The following is a 26,281-nucleotide window of genomic DNA, read 5'->3' as shown; positions in this document are numbered from 1 at the left end:
TCATTCACCTAGGCATTCATCCTGAGCACACAGTCCACAAACTGAGCTATGTTTTCAGCGTTGCAGCAGGGTTTTACTGTGTAGATGAGGCTGGCCTTCTTCCTCAGCCTGCTACCAACCTTCCAGCTAACTTTTCATGTTACGTCTCTTGCCTTCAAAGTCAGAGGTGAGTCCTACCTGGACAGAGTCCTCATCACTTCTGTTTAGAGCCTAGCACAATGCTATATACATGGCAGATTATTCTGTAAGCGTTTGTTGAAGAAATGAACAAGTGACCATTTGAGTCCCCTGAGCATTTGTAGTTGTCTGGTCCATCATTGCTGTTAGACAATGGAGCAAAAGTGTTTTCTGATCCCTGTCTTTTCTCTCCCCAGGAAAGGCTAATCGTTGGTTCGGGATGGCACAGCCCAAGTCTGGAAAGATGAATATGAACATCCTCCACCAGGAAGAGCTCATCGCTCAGAAGAAGAGGGAGATCGAGGCCAGAATGGAACAGAAAGCCAGGCAGAGTCATGCGTCCAGTCCACAGCCCCCTCATCCTGGGGAGTAAGTGGATTCTGAGGTTTAGGGCAGCAGAGTCTGAGTGCGGCGGGATGGTGTGACAGTAAAAGTGGGGATTAGTGTGCAGAGACTCCGGGGTAGTGCTCTATCCCTGTGAACCCAGAGCTTTAGAGGTAAAGGCAGGAACATCCCAAATTGAAGGTCATATGGGTACTGGAACAGACTGGCTGGCTGTTAAGTTCAAGGCCAACCTGGTCCGTATGAGAACTTGTTTCAGAAAACAAAAGCCCCTTATGATCCTGTGAGCTTAGATTACAGGCCTATAAGCCTTGCATTGCTATTGTCACCATAGTTCAGTGGTATTAAGTCTATTCCCAGATTAGGGTATGGCTCAGTGGTAGAGTGCTTGCCTAGCCTACTTGAGGCCTTGCGTTACATCTTTGGAAATGGGGAAAAAATGGAGGGGGCATCATATGTATCCTAAACATGTATGTGCTTTTTATATTTTAAATTTTAGTTTGTATTTATATATGTGTGCTTGCTCATGTATGTACCCATGTGTAGACCAGGGGACAACCTTGGGTCTCTTTCCTTAGGAGCTGTTTATATTTTGATTGTCTTTTTTGTTTTTCAAGACGGAGTTTCTTTCAGATAAGCATGAGTGTCACCTGGCATCTTATTTTATTTTATTTTATTTTATTTTATTTTGAGACGGGGTCTTACTATGTAATCCAGGCTGGCCTAGAATTTGCTATGTAGACCAGGTTGGCCTTGAATTTACAGAGATCCACCTGCCTCTGCCTTCTAAGTGTTGGGATTAAAGCCACGTACTTAATTGTTTTTGAGATAAACTTCTCACTGACCTATAACTCACCAATTAGCATTCAACAAACCCAAGGGATACTCCTGTCTCTGCACACCATTCTTCCTGGCTTTTCACATGGATTCTGAGAATGGAGCTCCAGTCTTCACTTTCACGTGGCAGGCACTCACTTGAGCTGTCCCAGTTTTTGAGACAAGGTTTTCTTGCGTCGCTCCTTAGTTTTGGGATCACACAGTCTCAGCAGCTGAGTTTTATCTTCTCTGCATATTCACTAAGCAACACTTTGACAGGTGATTGCATGGCATCTGTGTGCAGTAGTCACTCTAAGTCATCTAGAGATCATTAACAGGACACGGGAGGACTGTGTGTCCCATGCAGATGCCATGCAGTTCTACCTAGGTGCAGGAATAGTGTGAGGACAATGCCAGGGTCTGACTAGGGTCCTCCAGGGCCTCAGCCACTAAGCAGGAGACTGCTTTCTGAGCAGAGGCTTCTCTGGTATATCAGAAAGCTTTGAATTTTTGCTTTTGTCTTGATATTAAAACCAAGAAGCAAACAAGGACCTTTTCATTGTTAAACTTGGTAAGAACCTGTGAACCAACAAGATGGCTCAGTGGGTAAAGATGCTTGTTGCCAAGCCTGTGACCTAGGGGAGTTCAATCCCTGGTACACACTGATAGCTTTTAGATCCTGCAAGTTGTCTGACCTCCACATATGCCATGGTACACAGAACTATAATGCACATAGAATAAATAAATATTATTAAATAAATTTTAAATTCTTTCTGAAAATATTTATTTCATTATTTTGTGTGTATGAGTGTTTTGCCTTCATTTATGTTTGTATATCATGTGCATACTTAGTGCCTGAGGAGGTCAGAAGAGGAGGACATCAGCTCTCCTGGAACTGAAGTGATAGATGTGAGCTACCATGTGGGTGCTGAGAATCAAACCAGGTCATTTGCAAGAATAGCAAATGCTCTTATCCACTGAGCCAACTCTTTAGCCCCTTTAAAAATATTTTAAAATCACTTATGTGCATGATATGAAATCAAAGAAATAGAAGAAACAAAGAAAAGCCAATGTCATTCAACCCTGAGAGCCAAATAAATCTTGGGGTGCTTTTCTAACAGCTGATTGTTACAACTTGCAAACGCTAAGCTTCAGTTCTCTTCATCCTGAGATGGCAGTTCATTATTTCCTTCTGGGCTCAGGTCTTCCTGCTGCCTAAGCCTCCCAAGAAGCAGGTTCACAAGGTACAGCTGTTGCACCTGCCTAAAGAAGATGCAGAAAGCTGGATGATGGTGGCTCACACCTTTAATCCCAGCACTCGAGGCAGAGGCAGGCGGATCTCTGTGAGTTCGAGGCCAGCCTGGTCTACAAGAGCTAGTTCCAGGACAGGCTCCAAAGCTACAGGAAAACCCTGTCTTGGAAAAAAAAAAAAAAAGACACAGAAAAGTTTTGTTGGTTTGTTTGCCAGGTAGATGTTTCTGCATGAAATCCCAGCACTCAGGCAACTGAGACAGGGAGACTACAGAATGACACAGTCTCTCAAACAACAATAAGGAGCAAGCTACTGCAGCACGATATATAGCAGATGCCTTCAGTTCTCACAGGCATTCGCTGTGGGTGTTCCCTGTGATTGTGTGACCTATCGAAGCTTCTGCCAGAGTATGTATATGTGGGCCATACACACTAATGCCAGTTACAAATTGTACAAATCCCAGCTTCGAAGAAGGAGGAAAGAGGTCTTTGCACATTGATGGCCAGCCTGGGCTACATAGTGAGTTCTAGGCCCACTCAGAATAGTGAGACACAGTTTTAAGGGGGAAAAATAGTCAGGTTTGGTGGTAGTTATCTGCAGTCTTTATATTTGGAGATGCAGTTGGGAAGATAAAGGCCAGCCATGTTCCTGTCACAAAAGCAAACAAAACCACAAAACTGGGCATGGTTGTGCACACCTTTTTTTGTTTTTTGTTTTTTCTTTTTGAGACAGGGTTTCTCAGTAGCTATGGAGCCAGTCCTGGAACTTGCTCTGCAGACCAGGCTGGCCTCAAATTCACAGAGATCCACCTGCCTCTGCTTCCTTAGTGCTGAGATTAAAGGCATGCGCCACTACCGCCCACCTTGGTATACACCTTTAATCCCAGCACTCAAGAGGCAGAGCCAGGTGGATCCCTGAATTTGAGGCCAACTTGGTCTACAGAGGGAGTTCCAGGACAGTCAGGGCTGTTAGACAAAGAGACCCTGTCTCAAAAAAACTAAAGTCATAAGATGCACGCACTTCCTGCTTTAGAGTTAGCTATAATACATGATGAACAATAAGCCAGGTTGTAATTAATCCAGTAGGACATATGCCGTGCAGAAAAAGACCACAGGGCTGGAATTCAAGCCAAGATAACCCAAATGTATGCATTCTTATTTTCACCAAGGCAAAAGTGGTGTCGGCCTACTATATACATGAGTGCTCCCTGCACATAACCATTGTCCCCCAACATCTTTGGGGCTGCAGTCTGGCTGTCTTCAGCAGAAGAACACGCTATGGGTGTAGGGCCAGGAATGTCAGTGCACTAGCCCTGTCCTTGGCACTCTGTTTCCTCTACAGCTCACTCTCATCCATGCTTTGGTTCTAGAATTGCCAATGCACATAACTCCTGTATCTCCAACAAGTTTGCCAATGATGGCAGCTTCTTGCAGCAGTTTCTGAAGTTGCAGAAGGCACAGGCAAACACAGGTGAGTACAGCCAGCCCTCTCACCCCAGCTTCTGTCCCCCAGGTTCCCTGGAACATTACAGGGATGACAGGTCCATTAAGTGCCCTCAATCTTCTCCTGTGGGATGGCAGACAGGTTTCTGCATGTCGCATAATGGGCCTAGAGGGTCCCCAGTGGGGTGAGGGTCAGTTGTACTCCAGCATCAGGCCTGCTGTGGATGGTGCAGGACCAAGGAGGCATCCTGGAAATGACCAAGTCACCTAACAATTCACAGGAGTTTATTGAGTGCCATCTCTAGCCAGTGCTTCCTGCACTTGGCACCATACAGGCCACTGCCTTGCCCTATCGCTCATCTTCCTTCATAATAGCCTAGGCAGAAGATCCTTGTCACCCTGCTGCCATATGTCTCTTTGAAAGTCGACAAAACTTCTATCTCGTACCTGAATCCATAGGCTTGGTATCCCGTTGTTTTTACTTCTGATCTTTTTGTTTGCTTTTCTTTTTCTTTTTAATGATTTATTTCTTTTTATTTCACACACATTGGTGGTTTGTCTGCATGCGTGTCTGTGTGAAAGTGTCAGATCCCCTGGAACTACAGACAGTTATGAGCTACCATGTGGGTGCTGGGAATTGAACCTGGGTCCCTTGGAAGAACAGCCAGTGCTCTTAGCTGCTGAGCCATTTCTTCAGCCCCTGCTTTTATTTTTCAAGACAGGGTCTCTCTGTGTGGCCATGGCTGTCCTGAAACTTACTCTGTAGATCAGGCTGATCTTGATCTCAGATCAGCCTGCCTCTGCCTCCAGAGTGCTAGAATTAAAGAAATGAGCCATTAACGCCCTGCCTTCTGATCTCTTTTTTAAATTGCTCTTAAGAGCACTTGCTGCCCTTGCAGAGGACCAAAGTTCATTTCCCAGCACCACAATGGTGGCCCACAACCATTCAGGCTCCAGGGGATCTAACACACTTTTATCTTGGGGATAACAGACATGTACATGGTTCATAGATATGTGGCAGACAAAACACTCAAACATATAAAAAATCTGAAATAAATAGATAACAATAACAAAAAAGGCAAATCTCAATATGTTAGCCTTACTTACTTACTATGTAGCCCAGGCTCGACTTAGACTTAAAAAGATGTCCTGGCCTCTACCTCCTGACTGCTGGGATAAAAGGTGCACTGCCTGGCATTTTTTGTTTCATTAAGACTTTTAGATTTGATTTTTAATTCATATTTATGTGGGCTTGTAAGAGTTCACGTGCATCTTGTGGTTGTAGAAGCCCTTGGAAGCCAGAGGATCACTGATATGAATATTGGGAACTGAACCCAGGTTCTCTACAAGATCAATCAGTGCCCTTAACTGCTGGGCTATCCCTCAAGCTCCTGATTTTTTTTTGGTCCAAGACAGGGTTTCTCTGTAGCTTAGGAGTCTGTCCTGGAACTCACTCTGTAGACCAGGCTGGCCTCGAACTCACAGAGCCTGTCTCTACCTCCTGAGTGCTAGGATTAAAGGTGCACACCACCAGCAGCACTGGGCGTGTCTGACAGTCTTGGTCGTCTTGTTCTCAGCAGTGTGGTACTGTTTGTGTTTGGTGAGAGAGGGTTCTCTTTAGACTCAGAGGGTACCTATAGATCTCAGGCTGAGTTCAGCTTCTGAAGCATCACATAGCCAGGAACCCCTGTTTTACACTTAGGAACTGAGGCTTTGGACAGTAAGCCAAACTGTGGAGCCTCCAGTGCGGTAGTCCATGTGCCCAGTTGTGCTACAGTGCTGCTCCCCAAGGAGCTTGGTTCCCTGCCTTGTCGTGGGTTTAATTGTACCCATGGGATTATGATGATTATTTTGCAGTGCTGGGGATCAAACCTGGGTCCTTGTGCATGCTCAGCAAGTGCTTTGCCACACAGAAGAGCCCTGTTTTAGCTTTTCATTTTGAGACAAGACTTAATTGCTCAGGCTGCCTTTGAACTCATTATGTATCCCAGGCTGATCTTGAATTCCACCTTTCACCACTGTCTCAAAAGTTGCTGGGATTACAGGTCTTCAACCCCTGGTCCTGTCCACATGTGGGGTCTTAGGAGAAGGGCTATGTGTACCCTAGCATATCTTCCAGTTTGCCCCAGTGGGTGAAAATCCAGATATAAGGAAGCCACACAGCCCAATTGGAGCTCATTGTTACTGAAAGAGACTGTAAATCAGCCGTTTTCAGAGGAGGACACATTGTTTAAGTCCTTTACCCTCAGGTTTAGGAGGCTGTGACCTGGAATCTCACTTACTGCTCTCCATTCTGGTTGTGGTGTACAGAGGCACATCCAGCAAGACCTGCCACCTGCCAAGCCCTGGCATATCCTCTTGCACCTCGATACCCTGAATGTCCTCTCTCCTGTGCCTCAGTCCACTTTCTCTGGCCTAGACAGGTCTAGTGCATCTGCACAGCCATGGCATGCTCGAAGATGACTGTAGCCATGATGATACTTTCTGGGTGTGTCCACAGCACTGCCCTCTGCAGATCTCCAATGTGTGTTTTCTTGTATTGGCCCAGATATTCTCCCCAGTGCCCCTCCCAGCATGCCAACACCCAGCACCTTGAAGAGACCCCTCCTACTCAGCAAGCGGACAGGCCTGGGGCTGGGCAGTCCACTGGGCCCTGTGAAGAACTACTCACATGCCAAGCAGTTGCCTGTTGCCCACCGCCCAAGCGTTTTCCAATCCCCTGATGATGATGATGATGAAGAAGAGGACTATGAGCAATGGCTGGAGATCAAAGGTAAGTTGTGGGATGGCCCTGGCTCCTTCTACCACTGTCATGGCAGGTGTGGCCAGAGCCTGGCTCAAGGTGCTGTGATTGGGGTTTGAACAGAGTGAGTCATCCTGGGAAGTCTTGGCTGAGCCCTGCCAAGGACACTAGCCCCATTCTGAGAACAGTGTCACAGCTCATCATACAAGGTTCTCCTGGACAGGGCCTCATGTCAACTGAGGCAGAAGCTTCATGACTGTGTCTACATTTGGGGCCAGAGGGTCAGAATGTAAAGATTGGAGGATGTGCTCTCACATGATGAAGGTGGTCTCTGGTTTCAGGCTGACAGTGGCATTCTCTTCTGGTGACTCCGCTCTGTATCATTCAGAACAAGGCTCTGTGACAGCAGGACCAAGTCAGCCTGTTGTGAATGACGGTCACCAGAGTAGGTTGGAGGCATGCCTTCTTAGGTTTTAAGTCCTTGCCGATGCTATGTTAACGCCTCACAAGGGGCCCATCTCCAGGCCTTAGCACCTGTTTTGGGCGTCAACTGATATGGCCTTACACTTCTATACATAGTGATCAGGCGGGAGTCTTGCTGTGCATGTGAGAGGAAAGTAAAGTTCTAATGGCCAGACATCACTAACAGTGCAGTATTTTCTTTGCACTGTTGTTTTATGACATTCATAAAAGGACATGACAATACAGTGACTAACAGACTCAGCCTCAGGACTAGGCCAGGGAGAAATACAAAAGCAAGTTCCACCTGCCTCAAACAGGCAGCTAATCCAACAGTAAAGAGATAGTCTCAGGCTGTGGGTGTGGTTCAGTTGATAAAGTACTTGCCTAGCATGTGTAGATTCCCTGGGTTTCATTCCCAGCACTGCATAAACTGGGGTATGGTGATGCATTTCTGTCATCCTAGCACTCAGCAGGTTGAAGCAGAGGGATCAGGAATTTAAGGCTAGGCTTAAACTAGTTCAGGGTCAGCGTGCTTAAAAAAACAACTAGCAGTGGTAGTGCACACCTTTAATCCCAGCCCTTGGGAGGCAGAGGCAGGCGGATCTCTGTCAGTTTGTGGCCAGCCTGGTCTTCAGAGTGAGTTCCAGAACAGCCAAGGCAGAGAAACCCCTACTGGGGGACGGACACACACACAAACTTAACATTGTATCTCTGAGATAGTGATTGAATGATTGAGCATGAGGAAGTGGTGTGCTAGTGCCCCGAAAGTAGGATGCAGTACACCACTTTCCAACAACACAAACTCAGACCACTTGAAAATATGGCTGGTTGTGAGTGCATAAGGTTTAAGAGATTATGGGATCACCTGCCGTCCATCAGAAACACCAGAGATCATGTCTAGAGTGCTTGGGAGCCAACTTCAAGACAATGAAATGAAGTCCACCCAGTGTCCGTTCAGAGTGTGTGATAGTTTTTTAAATGAGAATTATTAGAGCTAGAAAGATAGCTCAGTCAGGAAAGTGTGTGGTATCCTTGTGGCTCCTAAGTATGGAGACCCTAAGTTTGATCAAAAATCCCACACTGAAGAGGAAAAAGAAAATGCTGGATGTGGTGACACATTCTGTAAGCCAGTGCGAGGGATGTGGGCACAGGTAGAACTCCCTAGCCAGCCAACCTGGTGGACTTGGCAAGCTCCGGAGAGACCCTGAATCAGAAGTTAAAATTAAAAAAAGAAGGGCTGGAGAGATGGCTCAGCGGTTAAGAGCATTGCCTGCTCTTCCAAAGGACCTGAGTTCAATTCCCAGCAACCACATGGTGGCTCACAACCATCTGAAATGAGGCCTGGTGCCCTCTTCTGGCCTACAGGCATACACATAGACAGAATATTGTATTGTATACATAATAAATACATACATACATACATAAATAACTATTTTTAAAAAATTTAAAAAAAAAGTTGACAAGATGGCTCAGCAGTTAAGAGCACTTGCTGCTCTTTTGGAGGACCCAAGTTTGTTTCCCAGTACCCACATGGTGTCTCACAACCATTTGTAACAGCTGTATACATAGCACACAGGTACACATGTTGGCAAACACTTAAAAACATAAAGCCGGCAGTGGTGATGCACGCCTTTATTTTTTTTTCTTTTTAAAGATTCATTAATTATATATAGTGTTCTGCCTGCGTGTGTCCCTGCAGGCCAGAAGAGGGCGTCAGATTTCATTATAGATGGTTGTGAGCCATCGCATGGTTGTTGAGAATTGAACTCAGGTCCTCTGGAAGAACAACCAGTGCTCTTAACCACTGAGCCATCTCTCTAGCCCAATACATACCTTTACTTAATCCCAGCACTTGGGAGGCAGAGGCAGGTGGATCTCTTGAATTCAAGGCTAGCCTGTTCTGCAGACCTTTCTAGGACAGCCAGGGCTACACAGAGAAACCTTGTCTCAACAAACAAACAACAACAAAAACCAAACAGCAATAAAACATAAAATAAGGAAATCTTTAAAAAGACAAAGAAGAAAGGTAGACAGTTCTGAGGAATTACACTGAAGATTATGCTCTGGCCTCATTTTCACACACACACACACACATACACACACACACACACACACACACACACACATACATCTACCTGCATTCATCTGCACCTGAATACACATACAAGAGAATTTGTCATCTTTTTTTTTTTAAATATTTATTTATTTATTTATTATGTATACAATATTCTGTCTGTGTGTATACTTGCAGGCCAGAAGAGGGCACCAGACCTCGTCACAGATGGTTGTGAGCCACCATGTGGTTGCTGGGAATTGAACTCAGGACCTTTGGAAGAGCAAGCAATGCTCTTAACCTCTGAACCATCTCTCCAGCCCCCGAATTTGTCATCTTTTAAGAATGAAAAGGAGCAGTTGGGGCAGGGGCTGGAGAGAGTACAAGCTGCTCTTCCAGAGGACCTAAGGTCAATTCCCAGCACCAACATGGCAGCTCACAACTGTCTATTACTCCAGTTCCGGGGTATCTGGCACCCTCACACAGACATACAGGTGGGCAAAACACCAGTGCTCATAAAATAAAAATAAAATCTAAAGAAAAGAAAAAAAGGAACAGCTGGACATGGTGGTATGCACCTCTAATCCCAGCAGTCTAGAGACAGAGGCAGGCAGATCTCTGAGTTCAAGGCTAGCCTGGTCTACATATCTTTTCAGCACAGCTGGGGCTAAACAGAGAAACACTATCAGAAAAACTAAAAATAAAACAAAATCCTGGGAGTGGGGTTTAGGGACCAAGAATGCAAAGGAACTGATAGTTTTTATATTGAAAACTGTCAAAAGATTTGGACTGTAGAGGCTGACAATGGTTAAGAGTACTAGCTACTCTTTACAGAGAATCTGGGTTTGATTCCCAGGACGTATATGGTGTCTCACAACTATAACACCAGTTCCAGAAGATCTAACACCCTTTTCTGGCCTCTTCTGGGACTGCACACAAGTAGTGTGCACTTACATACATGCAGGTAAAACGCTCATACATGAACACTCTTAAAAGTACTTAAAACAATTAATACATACACAGACTAGAGACTGTCTACACTTCTCAGTGTCATCTTTTAGTCTGGAGATGAATCACTGCCAAAAGCTCTGACAACCTGTCCCCACCAGCTTGTCAGACTGTAGAGACCAAGCTCTCTCCAGAGTCAAGTACATGGCTGTCAGCAGTCGCCTGCACCTCCTCTCCTCTCCCCTTGTCATTGCGGTCTATAGAGAAAGTGTACCTAGTGACTGTTGGGTGTGTGAGTTGGAGCCATTTACTGACAGCCTCCTTAAAGTTTCACCCCCAGAGGGAGCCGAGACTCGGAGAGTGATAGAGAAGCTGGCCCGTTTTGTGGCGGAAGGAGGTCCTGAGCTAGAGAAAGTAGCTATGGAGGACTACAAGGATAACCCTGCCTTCACGTGAGTACTAGTGCCATGCTGCTCACGTTTGCTATGGTCATGTATACGAGGGTGGAAACCTGTCTGGAGCTTGGGATAGAACCCAGGGCCTCTCGTGTGCTAAGCAAGGGCTCTACTACTTACTGAACCACACCCCAACTCCAAAGGAGATTATTGTTGTTTGGAAGGGGGTGCTGGGGGTAGACTCCAGGGTCTCACTGTGCTGCTGAGCTGCACCCAACCTTGGGCACTTTCTATATGCTCTCCTGAGGACTCTGCATTTGAGCCTCAGCTTCATCCACCACTGAAACTCATTTCCAATGTTCCAAATCCCCTTTCCAGATTTTTACATGATAAGAATAGCAGGGAATTCCTGTACTACAGAAAGAAGGTAGCCGAGATCAGGAAGGAAGCCCAAAAGCCACAAGCAGCTGCTCAGAAAGGTAAGTGGTTGGAGGAGGAAGAAAAAGAGCACTGTGGGATGTGGCAGTCAAAACCTGTGCCCTCATGGGCAGTGGGAGTTGCTCTTGGGATGCGTCAACACACCTGCTGGTCCCCAGGCCCAGCTGAATTCTGAGTACCAGGATTGGCTCTAAGATGTAGGACTATGACATGTCAGGTGCCTAATGGGGTCTGGGGTTCTGTCCAGATGCTCATTAGAACATGGAAATGGGCTAAGGGAGCATTCCATTGTCTTTCTGACAAGTTCTGGTTAGCTTTAGCTTTGTGTGCACCCAAGCAGGTAGACTGGGGACAAACAGCAGGAGATGAATGGGATGGGTTTATGGGTCAGGGCTCTGGTGGACAGCAGGAGTCTGATTTGTAGAAACATGTTTGAATCACTGCAGACTTCTGCTTTGTCCTCTCCAGGAAAGGAGGGTGAGCCTCCCAGGGCCCTGTACTTTTGGGGTGGGGTGGGATTGTATAGTTGTGATATTTTTCTGGTTTTGGTCCCTATAATAATCTGATTCCCGTTTGCCTGTCTCTCTTTGCACTGTTCCTAAGACAAGCCCCACTCGCTCCTGCGGGGCTCTTTAGCAGGAGTTAGGCTGTTGGGTGTGGTGAGTTGAGCTCAGTACTGACAGCCTGCTTAAAGTTTCACCCCCAGAGGATGAAGAGGCCAAGAACCTTGCAGAAAAGTTAGCCAGGTTCATAGCAGACGGGGGTCCTGAGGTGGAGACCATCGCCCTCCAGAACAACCGCGAGAATCAGGCCTTCAGGTAAGGCTCTGTGTGCACATGCAGACAGTAAACAGGTGGGAGGGAGGGTTTGTATTGGTTGGTGTGTCAGCAGCAGATCCTGATATCTCCTCTGGCTTGAGCACTTGGGTCAGGGGCCAGACTGTGGCCCTCAGAGGGCCTCCGGTGGACACTTCTGAAGGCTCCTTCCAGAGTTTCACCATTTAAAGGGACCAGGTGTTCAGAACGTTAGCCTGTGGTGGATGTTTTAAAGTCAGCTCCTTAGAAAGGCTCACCTTGGCCATGGCCCAGGCAGGTGAAGGTACAGGACTCCATGTGTAAGGATTTCTTTTTTTTCCTTTATGTTTTTTATTTTGAGACAAGGTCTTACTGTTGTACCCTTGGCTGTACTGGAACTCACTGTGTAGACCAGGCTAGCCTAGAACTCAAGAGATTCTCCCGCCTCTACCTCCTGAGTGCTAGGATTAAAGGTGTATACCACCACACCAGGCTAGGCTGGGAGTTTCTGACTCCAGAGCTCATGGGTATGTTTTTGAGTGGTATCTGAGCAGGCATACTGGTCTCTTTCTCTAGTGTGTCTTACAGACAATCTAGCATTTATCTTATTCTGTGACAGATGGCATTTGCTGGCTGGGGACAGGATGGGCTCGTGGCTCAGAAAGGTTTATATTGGATGTGTTCTTGGGATGCCTTTTATGATGAGGGAGCAGTAGGGAACAGGAGTCTTGAGGTATGAGGAGTAGGAACTAAAGAGGGCTGGATATTAGCGGACCCGCCCATTAGCTGATACTCAAGCCTGAGATTTAGATTCTTTGTGCCATCTGCTCTGTGGTCTGGAGGGCAGTATGCTGTGGAGCTGAAATGAACCAGCAGACTCTAGCTCTGTAGCATAGACATGCCCACAGGTCAACCTGATCCAGACAGTTCCTCAGTGAGACTCCCTTCCCAAATGATTCTAGATTGTGTCTAGTTGATAATGAAAACTAATCATCACACTTGAAAATGTGAGGCAGCCATGAAGCTCAGACTTGCCAGGTAGACAGGTGTCACTTCCCTGCATTCCTGCTCATCGCTACTGGCCCATGATGTGGCCAGCATACCTTGTGCATCCTGTAGCCTGGTTAAATACTTTGTAGCCTCGGTGATGGCATGCCTTTAATCCCAGAACTTTGGGGGCAGAGGCAGGCAAATATCTCTGTGAGTTTGAGGCCAGCCTAGTCTAGAGGGTTTCAGGACAGCCAGACTACACTGAGAAACCCTGTCTTCAAAAACCAAAAATGGGGGGGGAAATGCTTTGAAAGTTGGATGTAATTGTGCAAGTTTTTATTTCCAACACTTAGGAGGGCAGAGGCAGGTGAATCTGTGAGTTTAGGCTAGCCATGGCTACAGAGTGAGACCCTGTCTCAAACAAACAAAGGAAAAGACCCCTTTGTAGCCATGTGTCAGGAAGCCAAGGCATGTTCTTTGGGCAAGCCAACACATTGCTAAGCTGTGCCCCAGAAAACATGTCAGATATGTCATCTGAAGTGATGATACAGCAGTAACAAACCAGCATTCAGGAGGCTGAAGCAGGAGGATCATTGGTGAGTTCAAAGTCAGCCTAGGCTATATAACAAGGATCTACCTCATAAAACAGAAATGTCAGTTATGATCTAGCATTCAACCTCTCAGAGACTAATGTCTGCACAGTTGCTGAAAGGCAGCCGGCCTCTTCTATGTGAGCCAGTTTCTGGCATGCTCAATTCAGTTTTTGTTTTTTGGTGGTTTGTTTATTTATTTATTTATTTATTTATTTATTTATTGGTTTTTTTTTCAAGACAGGGTTTCTCTGTAGCTTTGGAGCCTGTTCTGGCTGGATCTAGCACTTGTAGACCAGGCTGGCCTCGAACTCACAGACATATGCCTGCCTCTACCTCCTGAGTGCTGGGATTAAAGGCGTGCGCCACCACCGCCCGTCTACATGGTCATTCTTATACAGTAACCCAGTAATACAAAGAAGATACCACCCAGTTGGCAGTTAGCAGACTTTTTCTAGCTTTTCCTAGGCCTCATGTGAACACACAGACTGAGTCTATGGGACTTCGTGAGAGGTTCTTGCTTATGCAGAAGGAAGCTTCAGTACCTGACCTGGTGCTATCAGTTCCTGTGTCCTCTGATACACCACTAAGCATTTTGCAAGTCACGTGGTGAAAATATTCAAAGGCATACTGCCTTGGTGCCATGTGTACAGACTACAGTCCTTCTCTGAACAGGAGAGGACAGCTTCACTTCCATTGTTTAAGGCATTCTCAGTCATTTGGAGCTGTTTTCTGCCCTCAGATGTATATGCATAGGCTCTATGCAAATCTACATTGTTTTTGGGAGAGACTGAGCATCTGAGCACAGAGAGTTAGGTAGCAGCAGGCCTCAGGCAGCCCCTGGGGGACTAGGGCCCACAGCTCTCTTGTGGGGTATAGCCCCACTGGGACCAACCTCCAGGTTTATGGGCCCAGGTCCAGGTCCTCAATCCAGGACCAAGTCCCTTGTACTGTGTGTGTATGGATGAGTCTTTCTTGGTATTTGCCACATGAAACTGGGAACACTGGGTCAAGTCACTCCATTCTTCCCTGTCAGAGAAGCAGGCACTAGAGAAGAGCTGAGGTCTTTGTTGCCTCAGTCCTTCTGTATTCCCATCTGGCTCAGGAGAAAGGATGAGCTTTCTGCCTTCAGCTTTCAGGGGATGAGTACTTCTGTACCCGAGCCACGTACTTACCTTCAAGATGGGGCTGGAACTCACTGTCAGCCCACAGGGTGCAATGGAGATATGGCTAAATTTGAAGGAAGGGTACCCAAGGTCTTCCAGCAGCTCAGAATTTTCTGATGTAAAGTGACTGATGGGCTGGGAGGTTCTGAGGGTGCCTATCACACCCCAGCATGAGCCTCTATTACTGAAGGAGGCCTGATACAGGCTTGCAATACTGGACAGTAACTCCAGCAACCCTGACTGCATACAACCTGATCTGCTCTAACCCCAGTAAGGAAGGCCGGATCTCAGCCCACCTGTGTTGTTCCCCTACTTTCCTTTGCAGTTTTCTCTATGATCCCAACAGTCAGGGGTACAGATACTACCGGCAAAAGCTGGAGGAATTTCGGAAAGCCAAGGCAGGCTCTGTGGGCACCCTCCCTGCTTCTGCTTCCAACCCCAGCTTATGGCGCAAATCAGCTCCTGAAACCCTGTCAGGAGCTGTGCCCCCCAACACCGCCTGCCCCACTCCAGTGGCCCCAGCACCTGCCATCAACCCCACTCCATCCATCCCCGGGAAGCCCAACACATCAGCTACTGTGAAGAGGAAGCGGAAGAGTCGATGGGGGCCTGAAGAGGACAAAGTGGAACTGCCACCTGCCGAACTGGCACAGAGGGACATAGATGCCTCACCTTCACCTCTGTCAGGTGGGCCACCCTGTCTTGTTGGTTCTAGGGGTCATTTCAGATCCTGGGCCACGATTTCACTCCTGTGACTGCATGCTCTGGGCTATTTGTTTGTAGACATGCATGTAGTAAGAAGCTGCTAGTTCATTTCCCTACCGCCCAGCAGCTCAGAGCCGAAATAACCACACAGAAACTGTATTAATTAAATCACTGCTTGGACCATTAACTCTGACTTTTTATTGGCTAACTCTTACATGTCAATTTAACCCATTTCTATTACTAATTTATTTCATTATTAATGCTGAGTGTCAAACCCAGGGCCTTCAGCATGCTGGGCTGCCTCTGAGCTACAGCCCCAGCCCTCTGAGTTCTTAGATGATAGGTGTAAACCACCATGACTAGCTTCCATTCTTTTTGTTTTTTCATATTTGCCTGCATGTATGTCTGTACACTACATGTATGTGGTGCCCACAGAGACCTGAAGAAGGTATTGGGTCCCTGGGACTGCAGTTGTAGGTGGTTGGGAACCATTATGTGGGTACTGGGAATCAAACCAAGGTCCTGGAAGGTCAACCAGTGTTCTTCACTGCTGAACCATCTTTCCAGCTCTCCATTCTTTTTTGAGACAAAGTCTGATGTAACCAAAGCTGGTCTCAAATCTTTATACTGTGATCAAGGTGTGATCTTCCTGCCTCCACCTCCCAGTGCTGGTATGATGTGTTTGCCACTGTGACGGGTGGGTTTCTGTCTGCGAGACTGTCTTCTATATATATATATATATATATCAAGTCTGACATCTCTTTGCAGTTTGCACTGGTTTCTCTGTGTGTGTGTGTGTGTGTGTGTGTGTGTGTGTGTGTGTGTGTGTGTGTGTGTGTGTGTGTTTCAAGATAGGGTTTCTCTGTGTAGTCCCGGCTGTCCTGGAACTCACGCTATAGACCAGACTGGCCTCAAACTCATAAACATCCTACTGCTGCTGGGCGGTGGTGGCGTGCACCTTTAATCCAGCACTTGGGAGGCAGAGGCAGGTGGATCTCTGTGAGTTCGAGGCCAGCCTGGTCTACAAGAGCTAGTTCCAGGACGAGCACCAAAGCTACAGAGAAACCCTGTCTCAAAAACAAACAATCCTAACTGCCCCTGACACCTGAGTAGTGGGGTTAAATGTGTATTTCACTACCTCCTGTTTTTCTTTCTTTCTTTTTTCTTTTAAGATTTTTATTAAGTATACAGTGTTCTGTCAGAAGAGGCACCAGATCCCATTATAGATGGCTGTGAACCACCATGTGGTTGCTGGGAATTGAACTCAGGACCTCTGGAAGAGCAGTCAGTGCTCTTAACCTCTGAGCCATCTCTCCAGCCCCTGTTTCTCTTTCTTAACTAATCACTCTGGTTAGGACCTATGTACCATGTGGCATAAGAAATGGTAGAAGCAGGCATCTTCATCTTCGTCAGCTTACCAGGAAAGCTTTCTGTCTGTTGCCACTGCATGCACATGATGTGCTTTTTGTTTTGTATGTCTATGCATTCTCTAGATTGGCTCCTCACCAGCATACTGGACAACTGAACACTGCCACCACTCCAGCTTCAGCTCTTTATTGATGTTTTGTGTAGGTGCTGTTCCCATTGTTAGAAATGCCATCTTCAGGGTTGGGATGTGGCCCAGCAGTGAGAGCTTGCCTGTCAATCATTGCAAGTCCTAGGCTCCATCCCCAGATGCACATTGTACCCTGTTACTGCAAGACACTTTTTCCCTTTTAGTGCTGTCAATTTTTGCTTAATGTATTTTGGAGGCTTTTTTTTAAAAATGTGTGTATGGGTGTTTTAAATATATGTCTGTACACCATATGCTTGCCTGGTACCTTCAGAGCCCAGAAGAGGGGTATCAGGTGTTTGTGAGCCACCGTGTAGATTAGATGGTGGGAACTGAACCCTGAGTGGGAAGAGTAGCCAGTGCCATCTCTCCAGTCCTGTATATTTGTTGATGATGTTTTGAGTCAGTAAGGGTCGCACTCTGCAGCTCTGGTTGGTTTGGAAGTCTCTAGGTAGACTAGGCTGCCCTTGAGCTCAGATGTACCGCTCTGCCTCCCAAGTGCTGGGATTAAAGGTGTGCACCACCAAACGTTCAAGGCAGCAATGTGAAGGCCATAGGAAACCGGATAGAGTTGGCTCTCTTCTTCTATTATGTGTATCCTGGATTTGGAACTTGGGTCATCACATCACACTTAGTGATGGGTGCATTTATAAATGTGCCTTCTCTGTGAGGAGTGCCTCAGCATGTCTCTTGACCTCTTCTTACTTACACAGGTCTTACCCAGAGCTTTAGCAGCATATCAGGGCTCTCAGTTAACTGTCTCCTGGGCATATCTGTTTCTACCCTGTTTGTGTCCATGATTTGCCATCACCCTCTATTCAAGGTCACACAGGTGGTATTTTTTTCTGTCCTAGCACATGACTTACGATTTTGTTATAGAAAGTTCAGGAAATTGTCTCAGTGTCTCTGCTGCTGAGGTTATATTTAGGAAGTGGTTCCCTGTGCCAATGCATTCAAGTGTACTTCCCACTTTCTCTTCTGTAAGGTTCAGTGTGGCTGGCTTTATGTTTAGATCTTTGATCCATTTGGACTTGAGTTTTGTGCTTGGTGATAGATATGGGTCTATTTTCATTCTTCTACATGTTGATATCCAGTTATGCCAGCACCACTTGTTAAATGTGCTTTCTTTTTTCCATTTAATATTTTTTGCTTCTTTATCAAAGATCAGGTGTTTTTTTTTTTAAAGATTTATTTATTTATTATGTATACAACATTCTGCCTCGATGTATGCCCGCACGCCAGAGGAGGGCACCAGATCTCAGTACAGATGGTTGTGAGCCACCATGTGGTTGCTGGGAATTGAACTCAGGACCTCTGGAAGAGCAGCCAGTGCTCTTAACCTCTGAGCCATCGCTCCAGCCCCAGATCAGGTGTTTGAAAATGTGTGGATTAATATCCGGGTCTTCTATTCGGTTCCACTGGTTCTCCTGTGTGTTCTTATACCATTACCAGGTTGTTTTCAGTACTGTAGCTCTGTAGTAGAGTTTGAAGTCAGGGATTGTGCTGCCTCCATAAGTTCTTTTATTGCCCAGGATTGTTTTGGCTATCCTGGGTTTTTTGCTTTTCCATATGAAGTTGAGTACTGTTCTTTCGAGGTCTGTGAAGAATTTTTCTGGGATTTTGATGGGCATTGTGTTGAATCTGTAGATTGCTTTTGGTAAGATTGCCATTTTTACTATGTTAATTCTGCCTACCCAAGAGCATGGGAGATATTTCCACTTTCTGGTGTCATCTTCAATTTCTTTCTTCAAAGATTTAAAGTTCTTGTCATACAAATCTTCCACTTGTTTGGTTACTCCGAGATATTTTATGCTTTCTGTGGCTATTGTGAAGGGTGATGTTTCTCTGATTTCTTCCCCAGCCCTTTTATCATCTATCTGTGTACAGGAGGGCTACTGATTTTTCTTTTTAAGTTAATCTTGTATCCTGCTACATTGCTGAAAGTGTTTATGAGTTGTAGAAGTTCCTTGGTAGAATTTTTGGGATTGCTTATGTAAACTATCATATCATCAGCAAACAGTGAGAGTTGGGGGCTGGAGAGATGGCTCAGTGGTTAAGAGCATTGCCTGCTCTTTCAAAGGTCCCCAGTTCAATTCCCGGCAACCACATGGTGGCTCACAACCATCTGTAATGAGGTCTGGTGCCCTCTTCTGGCGTGCACGCATACACACAGACAGAATATTGTATACATAATAAATAAATAAATATTTTAAAAAAATAGTGAGAGTTTGACTTCTTCTTTTCCAATTTGAATCCCCTTGATCTCCTTTTGTTGTCTTATTGCTCTAGCTAGGACCTCAAGAACTATATTGAATAGATATAGAGAAAGTGGACAACCTTGTCTTGTTCCTGATTTCAGTGGAATCTCTGGGAGTTTCTCTCCATTAATTTGATGTTTGATGTTGGCTTGCTGTATATTGTCTTTATTTTGTTTAGGTATGTTCCTTGTATCCCTGCTCTCTCTAAGACCTTTATCATGAAGGGATGTTGTATTTTGTCAAAAGCTTTTTCGGCATCTAATGAGATGATCATGTGGTTTTTATTTTTCAGCTTGTTTATATGGTGGATTACGTTGACAGATTTTCATATGTTGAACCATCCCTGCATCTGTGGGATGAAGCTGACTTGATCATGGTGGATGATGGTTCTGATGTGTTCTTGGATTTGATTTGCCAGTATTTTATTTAATATTTTTGCATCAATGTTCATCAGTGAGATTGGTCTGTAATTCTCTTTCTTAGTAATGTCTTTCTGTGGTTTGGTATCAGGGTAACTCATAAAAAGAGTTTGGCAATGTTCCTTCTGTTTCTATTGGGTGGAATAATTTGAGGAGTATTGGTATTAGTTCTTTGAAAGTCTTCTAGAATTCTGAACTGAAACCATCTGGTCCTGGGCTTTTTTTGGTTGGGAGACTTTGGTGACTGTTTCTACTTCTTCAGTAGTTATATGTCTGTTTAATTTGCTTCTCTGGTCTTGATTTAATTTTGGTAAGTGATATTTATCCAGAAAGTTGTCCATTTTCTTTAAGTTTTCCAATTTTGTGGGGTACAGGTTTTCAAAATATGACCTGATGATTCTCTGTATTTCCTCCATGTCTGTTGTTATGTCCCCCTTTTCATTTTTGATTTTGTTAATTTGGATATTCTCTCTCTGCCTTTTGGTTAGTTTGGATAAAGGTTTGTCTATTTTGTTGATTTTCTCAAAGAACCAACTCTTTGTTTCATTATTTCCTTGTATTGTTTTCTTTGTTTCTATTTTGTTGATTTCAGCTCTCACTTTATTTCCTGCCCTCTTAGGTGAGTTTGCTTCTTTTTGTTCTAAAGTTTTCAAATGTTCTGTTAATTCACTAGTGTGGGAGTTTTCCGGCTTCTTTATGTAGGCGTTTAGTGCTATGAACTTTCCTCTTAACACTGCTTTCTTTGTGTCCCATAAATGTGGGTATGTTGTGTGGTCATTTTCATTGAATTTTAGGAAGTCTTTCTTTCTTCTTTGACCCATTGATGATTCAGGTGAGCATTGTTTAATTTCCATGTGTTTGTGGGTTTTCTGGAATTAGTATTGCTGTTGACTTCTGGTTTTATACCATGGTGATCTGATAAGGCACATTGGGTTATTCCAATTTTTTTGTATTTGTTGAGGTTTGTTTTGTTACCAAGTATGTGGTCAATTTTTGAGAAGAGTCCATGAAGTGCTGAGAAGTAGGTAATTCTTTTCTGTTTGAATGGAATATTCTTTTTTTTTTTCTTTTTTCTTTTTTTTCTTTTTTTGGTTTTTCGAGACAGGGTTTCTCTGTAGCTTTGGAGCTGGATGGAATATTCTATAGATGTCTGTTAAGTCCATTTGAATTATAACCATCTGTTAGTTCTATTATTTCTCTGTTCATTTCTTGTGTCATTGACCTGTCCAGTGGTGAGAGGGGAGTGTGGTGTTTAATGTATTTAAAGCTTTAGAACTGTTTCTTTCACATATGAAGATGCCCTTGTATTTGGGACATAGATGTCTGGTATTGAAATTTCCTCTTGATGGATTTTTCCTGTGACTAATATGAAATGTCCTTCTTTGTCTCTTTTGACTGATTTTAGCTTGAAGTCTATTTTGTTAGATATTAGGATAGCTACATCCACTTGTTTCTTAGGTCCATTTGATTGGTATATTTCTTTCCCAACCTTCTACTCTTAGACAATGTGTTTTTTGGTTTTTTTGTTTTTTTTTTAAATATTTATTTATTTATTATGTATACAATATTCTGTGTGTCTGCCTGCAGGCCAGAAGAGGGCACCAGACCCCATTAGAGATGGTTGTGAGCCACCATGTGGTTGCTGGGAATTGAACTCAGGACCATTGGAAGAGCAGGCAATGCTCTTAACCTCTGAGCCATCTCTCCAGCCCCCAATGTGTTTCTTGTAAGCAGAAGAGGGATGGATTCTGTTTTCGTATCCAGTCTGTTAGCCTGTGTTTTTTTATAGGTGAGTTGAGTCCATTCACATTAGGGATATTAATGACCAGTGGTTGCTGTCTCCTGTCAATTTAGTTTTCATCGTTGGTGATGTTAATTTGTGTATTTTTTTTCCTTCTGGATTTGCTGTAATTTGCATCAATTTTTTTGTTGGTGTAGCCATCTTCCTTGGGTTGGAGCTTTCCTTCTAGTATTTTGGGTAGTGCTCGGTTTGTGGCTAGGTATTGGTGAAATCTAGATTTGTCATGGAATATCTTGTTTTGTCCTTCTATGGTGATTGAAAGTTTTGCTGAGTATAGTAGTCTAGACTGGTCTCTTAATGTCTGCATAATGCTTGACCATGACCTTCTGGCTTTCATTGTCTCCAATGTAATCCTGATAGGTCTACTTTTATATGTTACTTGGGCTTTTTCCTTTGCAGCTCTTAATATTCTTTCTTTACTCTGTATGTTTAATGTTTTGATTATTATGTGGCGAGAAGACTTTTTTTGGATCCAGTCTGTTTGGTGTTCTATACGCTTCCTGTATCTTCGTAGGCATATCTTTCTTTGGGTAGGGAAAGTTTTCTTCTATGATTTTGTTAAATAAATTTTCTGTGCCTTGGAGTTGAACTTCTTCTCCTTCTTCTATACCTATTCTAAGATTTGGCCTTTTTATGTTGTCCCATATTTCATGGATATTTTGGTTCAAGCTTTTGTTAGATTTAATGTTTTCTTTAGCTGATGAGTCTATTTCCTCTCTTGTATCTTCAGCCCTTGAGATTCTCTCTTCCATCTCTTGTATTCTGATGTTCATGCTTGTGTTTGTGATTCCTGATCTTTTTCCTTATGATTTCTATTTCTATAATTCCTTTGGCTTGTGTTTTATTTTTTCTATCTCAGTTTTCAAGTCCTGAGTAGTTTCTTTTATATGTTTGATTTCTTTTTCTTTGTTTTCTTGAAGTGATTTGCTGATATCTTCCAATTTTTTGTTTGTTTTTTCCTCCATTTCTTTAAGGTAATTCTCATTTCATCTTTAAGAATTTCAAACATTCTCTTGTGGTTATTTTTTAGGTCATTTTCTTCTGGTTCATCCATATCTGGTTGTTCAGGTCTTGCTGTTGTAGTGTCTTTGGGTTTTACTGTTATTGTGTTGCTCTTTGTGGTGTAGCGTGTGATCTTACCTTTTCTACACATCTTTTCCTCTAATAGGTGTGGTTGGGGCTGTCTGAGATTCTGTTGAATAATCTTCTAGGTGCCAGTGACTCCAAAGCTCAGATGGTTGTTCCTCGTGGTACAGTCATTGTCACAGTTCTAGTTACCCTGTTGGTTACTCCTGTTCCTAGATATAGCTCAGTGCTCCTGTTCTTTCGTCTGCTCCCTTGGAGTTTGCTGTCTGAGGCCTACTTTGGCCTAGGCTGCTGGCTTTGATCTGTTTCTGTAAATCCTGGTCTAGATCTCCTCCTGCAGAAGTCCCTGTCATGGAGTTGGACCTGTTCTTGTGGAGATCACTGACTCTGGATCTGGTCGCTGACTCAGTTCTGATCTGCCAGTGTTCTGGGACTTGGTCGGCTCCCAGGACTGATTTGCTCCTGGCTTCTGCTCCAGAGACATTTTCTTAGTCTAGATTCCTTTCTCAGATGACTCTAGCCAACACACTGAAAGACTGCTCTCCTGGTCCCTGTGGGTGAGCATCCTGTCTAGCTTTGAGGGCCAATCTCCAGTTCCAGAGTCTTTGTTCTTAGGTCAAATTAAAAAACTTGCGAATGTCAGGATAGTGCCAGGCGCAAGCTAAGAAACAGCCTTCACTAAAGGGGAGTGCTTCTGCTGGCCACAGAGAATCAAGAGCCCTGAAGATGAAGGCACCCAAGCTGTAGTCCAGAGTAGCAGCACAGGCTCCAAAACATAGGCTGAGGTTCACATCGCAGTGAATTATGTTGTATCATCTCTGTCTGGGAGGACTTAACTGCCTGTCATTGATAGATGGCCAGAGAAAAGGGGAGTCTCTTCTCAGCTTCATGGGTCCCCACATCCCCTTGTGCTCCTTCCTACAGGCTCTCAAACAAAGATCAAGGGTGCACTGGGAGCCTGAGAGCCAAGTGTAGATTGTGTGGTGGGGTGACAGTCAAGTGTGTGTGTGCATGTTTGCATATACTTGCATGTTGCTGAGGGTGAAACCCAGGGCTTCATTTATGTTGGTCAAACACTGCCCCCTGAACCACATTCATCCCTAATAGCAGTGCCCCGGCCCTGATGGCTTTTTTTTTCCAAGACAGGGTTTCTTTTGGCTGTCCTGGAACTCTCTTTGTAGACCAGTCTGGCCTCAGATTCACAGAGATCCACTTGTATCTGCCTCCCAAGTGCTAGGATTAAAGGTGTGTGTCACCCTACCCATTGCCTTGCTGACTTTTGTGGACTCAGCCCTATCCATTAACCTAAAGGGATCTCTGTTTTGCAAGCGTGTAAGGACCTGGTTTCCATTCCCAGAGGTGTTTGGTGACTTCTGTCAACCATATGAGCACCTTCACTATGAATCAGTACAGCTCCAGTCAAGTTCTAAGATAATGTTAAATTAAATGTCCATAGCTTTGAGGATAGCTAGCTGTCTTCCCCAAGGAAGCTGGGGGAGCCATATGGCAGATACTAATGGCAGACCCAATCCAGTGGGCATCTACACCAGATAGCATGTAGATAGCCTTGTAGACATGCACAGAGCTGAGCTTCTTTGGGTTGCTTACCAGGCCCCTTAGCTGTGTGTTATTGAGTGAGGACTCGGGCCAAGTTTCTACTATGGGATATGGGACATTCTCTGATCCCTGGTGTCAACATTTGTGGCTAAGGGACTCTGAAACCTTCCTGGAGTAGACCTTTCTAAAGAGGTGAACAACCAGTGCACATGACAGCCTCCACCACAGTGGAGCCTCTCCAGGTCAACATCTAGGACAAGAGAGCCTGTGAACCCTGCCTGGGGTATCGTGGGCAGAATTGACACCATGTACCTAAAACCCTGGAACAAGGTTGCCACCTTCTTACTGTCCTCTCTGTTTTCTGCCTCTAGTTCAGGATCTCAAGGGGCTTGGTTACGAGAAGGGGAAACCTGTGGGCCTGGTGGGTGTCACAGAGCTGTCTGATGCACAGAAGAAGCAGCTGAAGGAGCAACAGGAGGTAAGGCTACAGGTGGGGCACTCAGCTCTGATGGTGATGAAGGGCCTGTTGTGTGAGTGCCACCTAAGGAGTTCCTGACAGACAGGTCCCCAGAACCAACATGAGGTAGTGCCCAGTGCTCTGGACTGGGCTTTGTAGAACGGTCTCCATTTGCTCTCTCTTTCCCTAACTACCTCCAGAATCTAGGACAGGGTATCCTACTACGCAGGTCAGGTGGGATCAGAGCCCCAGAGCCCCCAGCCCTGCCTTGCCATAGACCTGTAGCCTGACATCTGCGGTAGCCCTTGCTCTGTCGCTGAGGGTCTCCACTCTCCATGCTAGGATGTGGATGCTTCAGGTTGCAACTCTTATCCTGTCCTGCTTCTTTGGGCAAGGAGACAACCTCCCAAAGCCTCTGCCTGTCTCTCCACAGATGCAGCAGATGTATGACATGATTATGCAGCACAAGCGCGCCATGCAGGACATGCAGCTGCTGTGGGAGAAGGCACTACAGCAACACCAGCATGGCTATGACAGTGATGAGGAGGTGGACAGCGAACTGGGAACCTGGGAGCACCAGCTGCGGCGCATGGAGATGGACAAGACACGGGGTATGTGGGGCACGAAGGATGGGAGAATCCCATTCATCTGCACCACCTGACCATGACATGGTCCAAAGATGGACCTCTGTTTTCTCGTTGAGGGGGGAGAGCCTCCATGAGCAATCACTGGTCTGTGTGTGGAACACTGGGCAACGCTGATATTGCCTACCACTTTATCCCTCACCATTCATCTTTCCCTCTTCTCTGGGCAGAGTGGGCAGAGCAGCTAACACAGATGGGTCGGGGCAAGCACTTCATCGGTGACTTCCTGCCCCCTGACGAGCTAGAGAAGTTCATGGAGACTTTCAAGGCCCTGAAGGTGAGTCCTGGGCTCAGGCCTGGGAAAGCTGATGGGGAGGCACCAGCCTTCCTGTGCCATGACAAACAGTGCAGCATTTCCCAGCCACAGGGAAATCATACCTCCAGAAGCCCCCACTCACCTCCAAAGTAGAGGGAGTTTTTCTTTTTTCTTTTCAAGACAGGGTCTTGCCAGGTGACACTGTAGCACATCTGTAATCCCAGCACAGAGGCAGGTGAATCTCTGAGTTTGAAACCAGCTTGGTCTATAGAGTTTCCAAGATAGCCAAAGCTGTCACGGCCACCCTCGTCCCGCAAGGAATGACGCGACCACCGGAGCTCTTCTCACTGCAGTTTATTCCAGGACCTTTATTCACTCTCTCTCTCTCTCTCTCTCTCTCTCTCTCTCTCTCTCTCTTCCTCTCTTCCCTTGACCTCTCTCTTTCCCTCTCTCCTTGACCAAACCTCTCCCAGCCCTTAAGTAGGCATGGGCTGCCAATCCCGGATTGCCAGGTGGGCACTGCCCATAGGTTCACGCATATGCAGGCAGCTGATAATCATTGCGTGATCATAGCATAGGTCAGACTTTAGACATAGGAGTTGATTATACATCTCCATCAGTTGTGACACCACACAGCTCGCTACACAAAGCTACACAGAGAAACCCTATCTCAGGGGAGGGGGGAAAAAAACGGTCTTGCCATGCAGTCCTGACTCTGGAGAACAGGCTGACCTTGATCTTTTGTGATCCTGCCTCTACCACTCAAGTGCTGAGGACGGGAGGTGCACCGCCTTGTATGTTGTTCCTACTGTGGTGTCTTCAAGCTGGGTATTCAGCACAAATTGTTTTTAGAACATGCGCTATTCTTCACAGTAAACTGTTAATGTCCCAATGGGACTATGTCAGTGTCACTTTGCCCCTGTTGACTCGATTGCCAG

At 45.4% G+C, this 26,281-nt stretch overlaps 1 protein-coding gene across 1 annotated transcript in view; it reads left to right on the top strand.

The window, feature by feature from the left end:
• Sugp1 (SURP and G-patch domain containing 1) overlaps nt 1-26,281 on the top strand; it is a 33,294-nt gene that overhangs the window by 6,062 nt on the left and 951 nt on the right. Inside the window, exons 2-11 of the mRNA XM_075987279.1 lie at nt 375-546; nt 3,957-4,057; nt 6,578-6,802; nt 10,564-10,687; nt 11,009-11,109; nt 11,763-11,886; nt 14,934-15,295; nt 24,358-24,464; nt 24,877-25,054; nt 25,258-25,364. Of these exons, the coding sequence (XP_075843394.1) occupies nt 375-546; nt 3,957-4,057; nt 6,578-6,802; nt 10,564-10,687; nt 11,009-11,109; nt 11,763-11,886; nt 14,934-15,295; nt 24,358-24,464; nt 24,877-25,054; nt 25,258-25,364 (1,601 nt within the window). The remainder of the gene's footprint in view (nt 1-374; nt 547-3,956; nt 4,058-6,577; nt 6,803-10,563; nt 10,688-11,008; nt 11,110-11,762; nt 11,887-14,933; nt 15,296-24,357; nt 24,465-24,876; nt 25,055-25,257; nt 25,365-26,281) is intronic.

Source organism: Microtus pennsylvanicus, chromosome 9, assembly GCF_037038515.1.
Source record: "Microtus pennsylvanicus isolate mMicPen1 chromosome 9, mMicPen1.hap1, whole genome shotgun sequence".
Taxonomy (NCBI): Eukaryota; Metazoa; Chordata; class Mammalia; order Rodentia; family Cricetidae; genus Microtus; species Microtus pennsylvanicus.
This window is presented reverse-complemented; position numbering and strand designations above follow the sequence as displayed.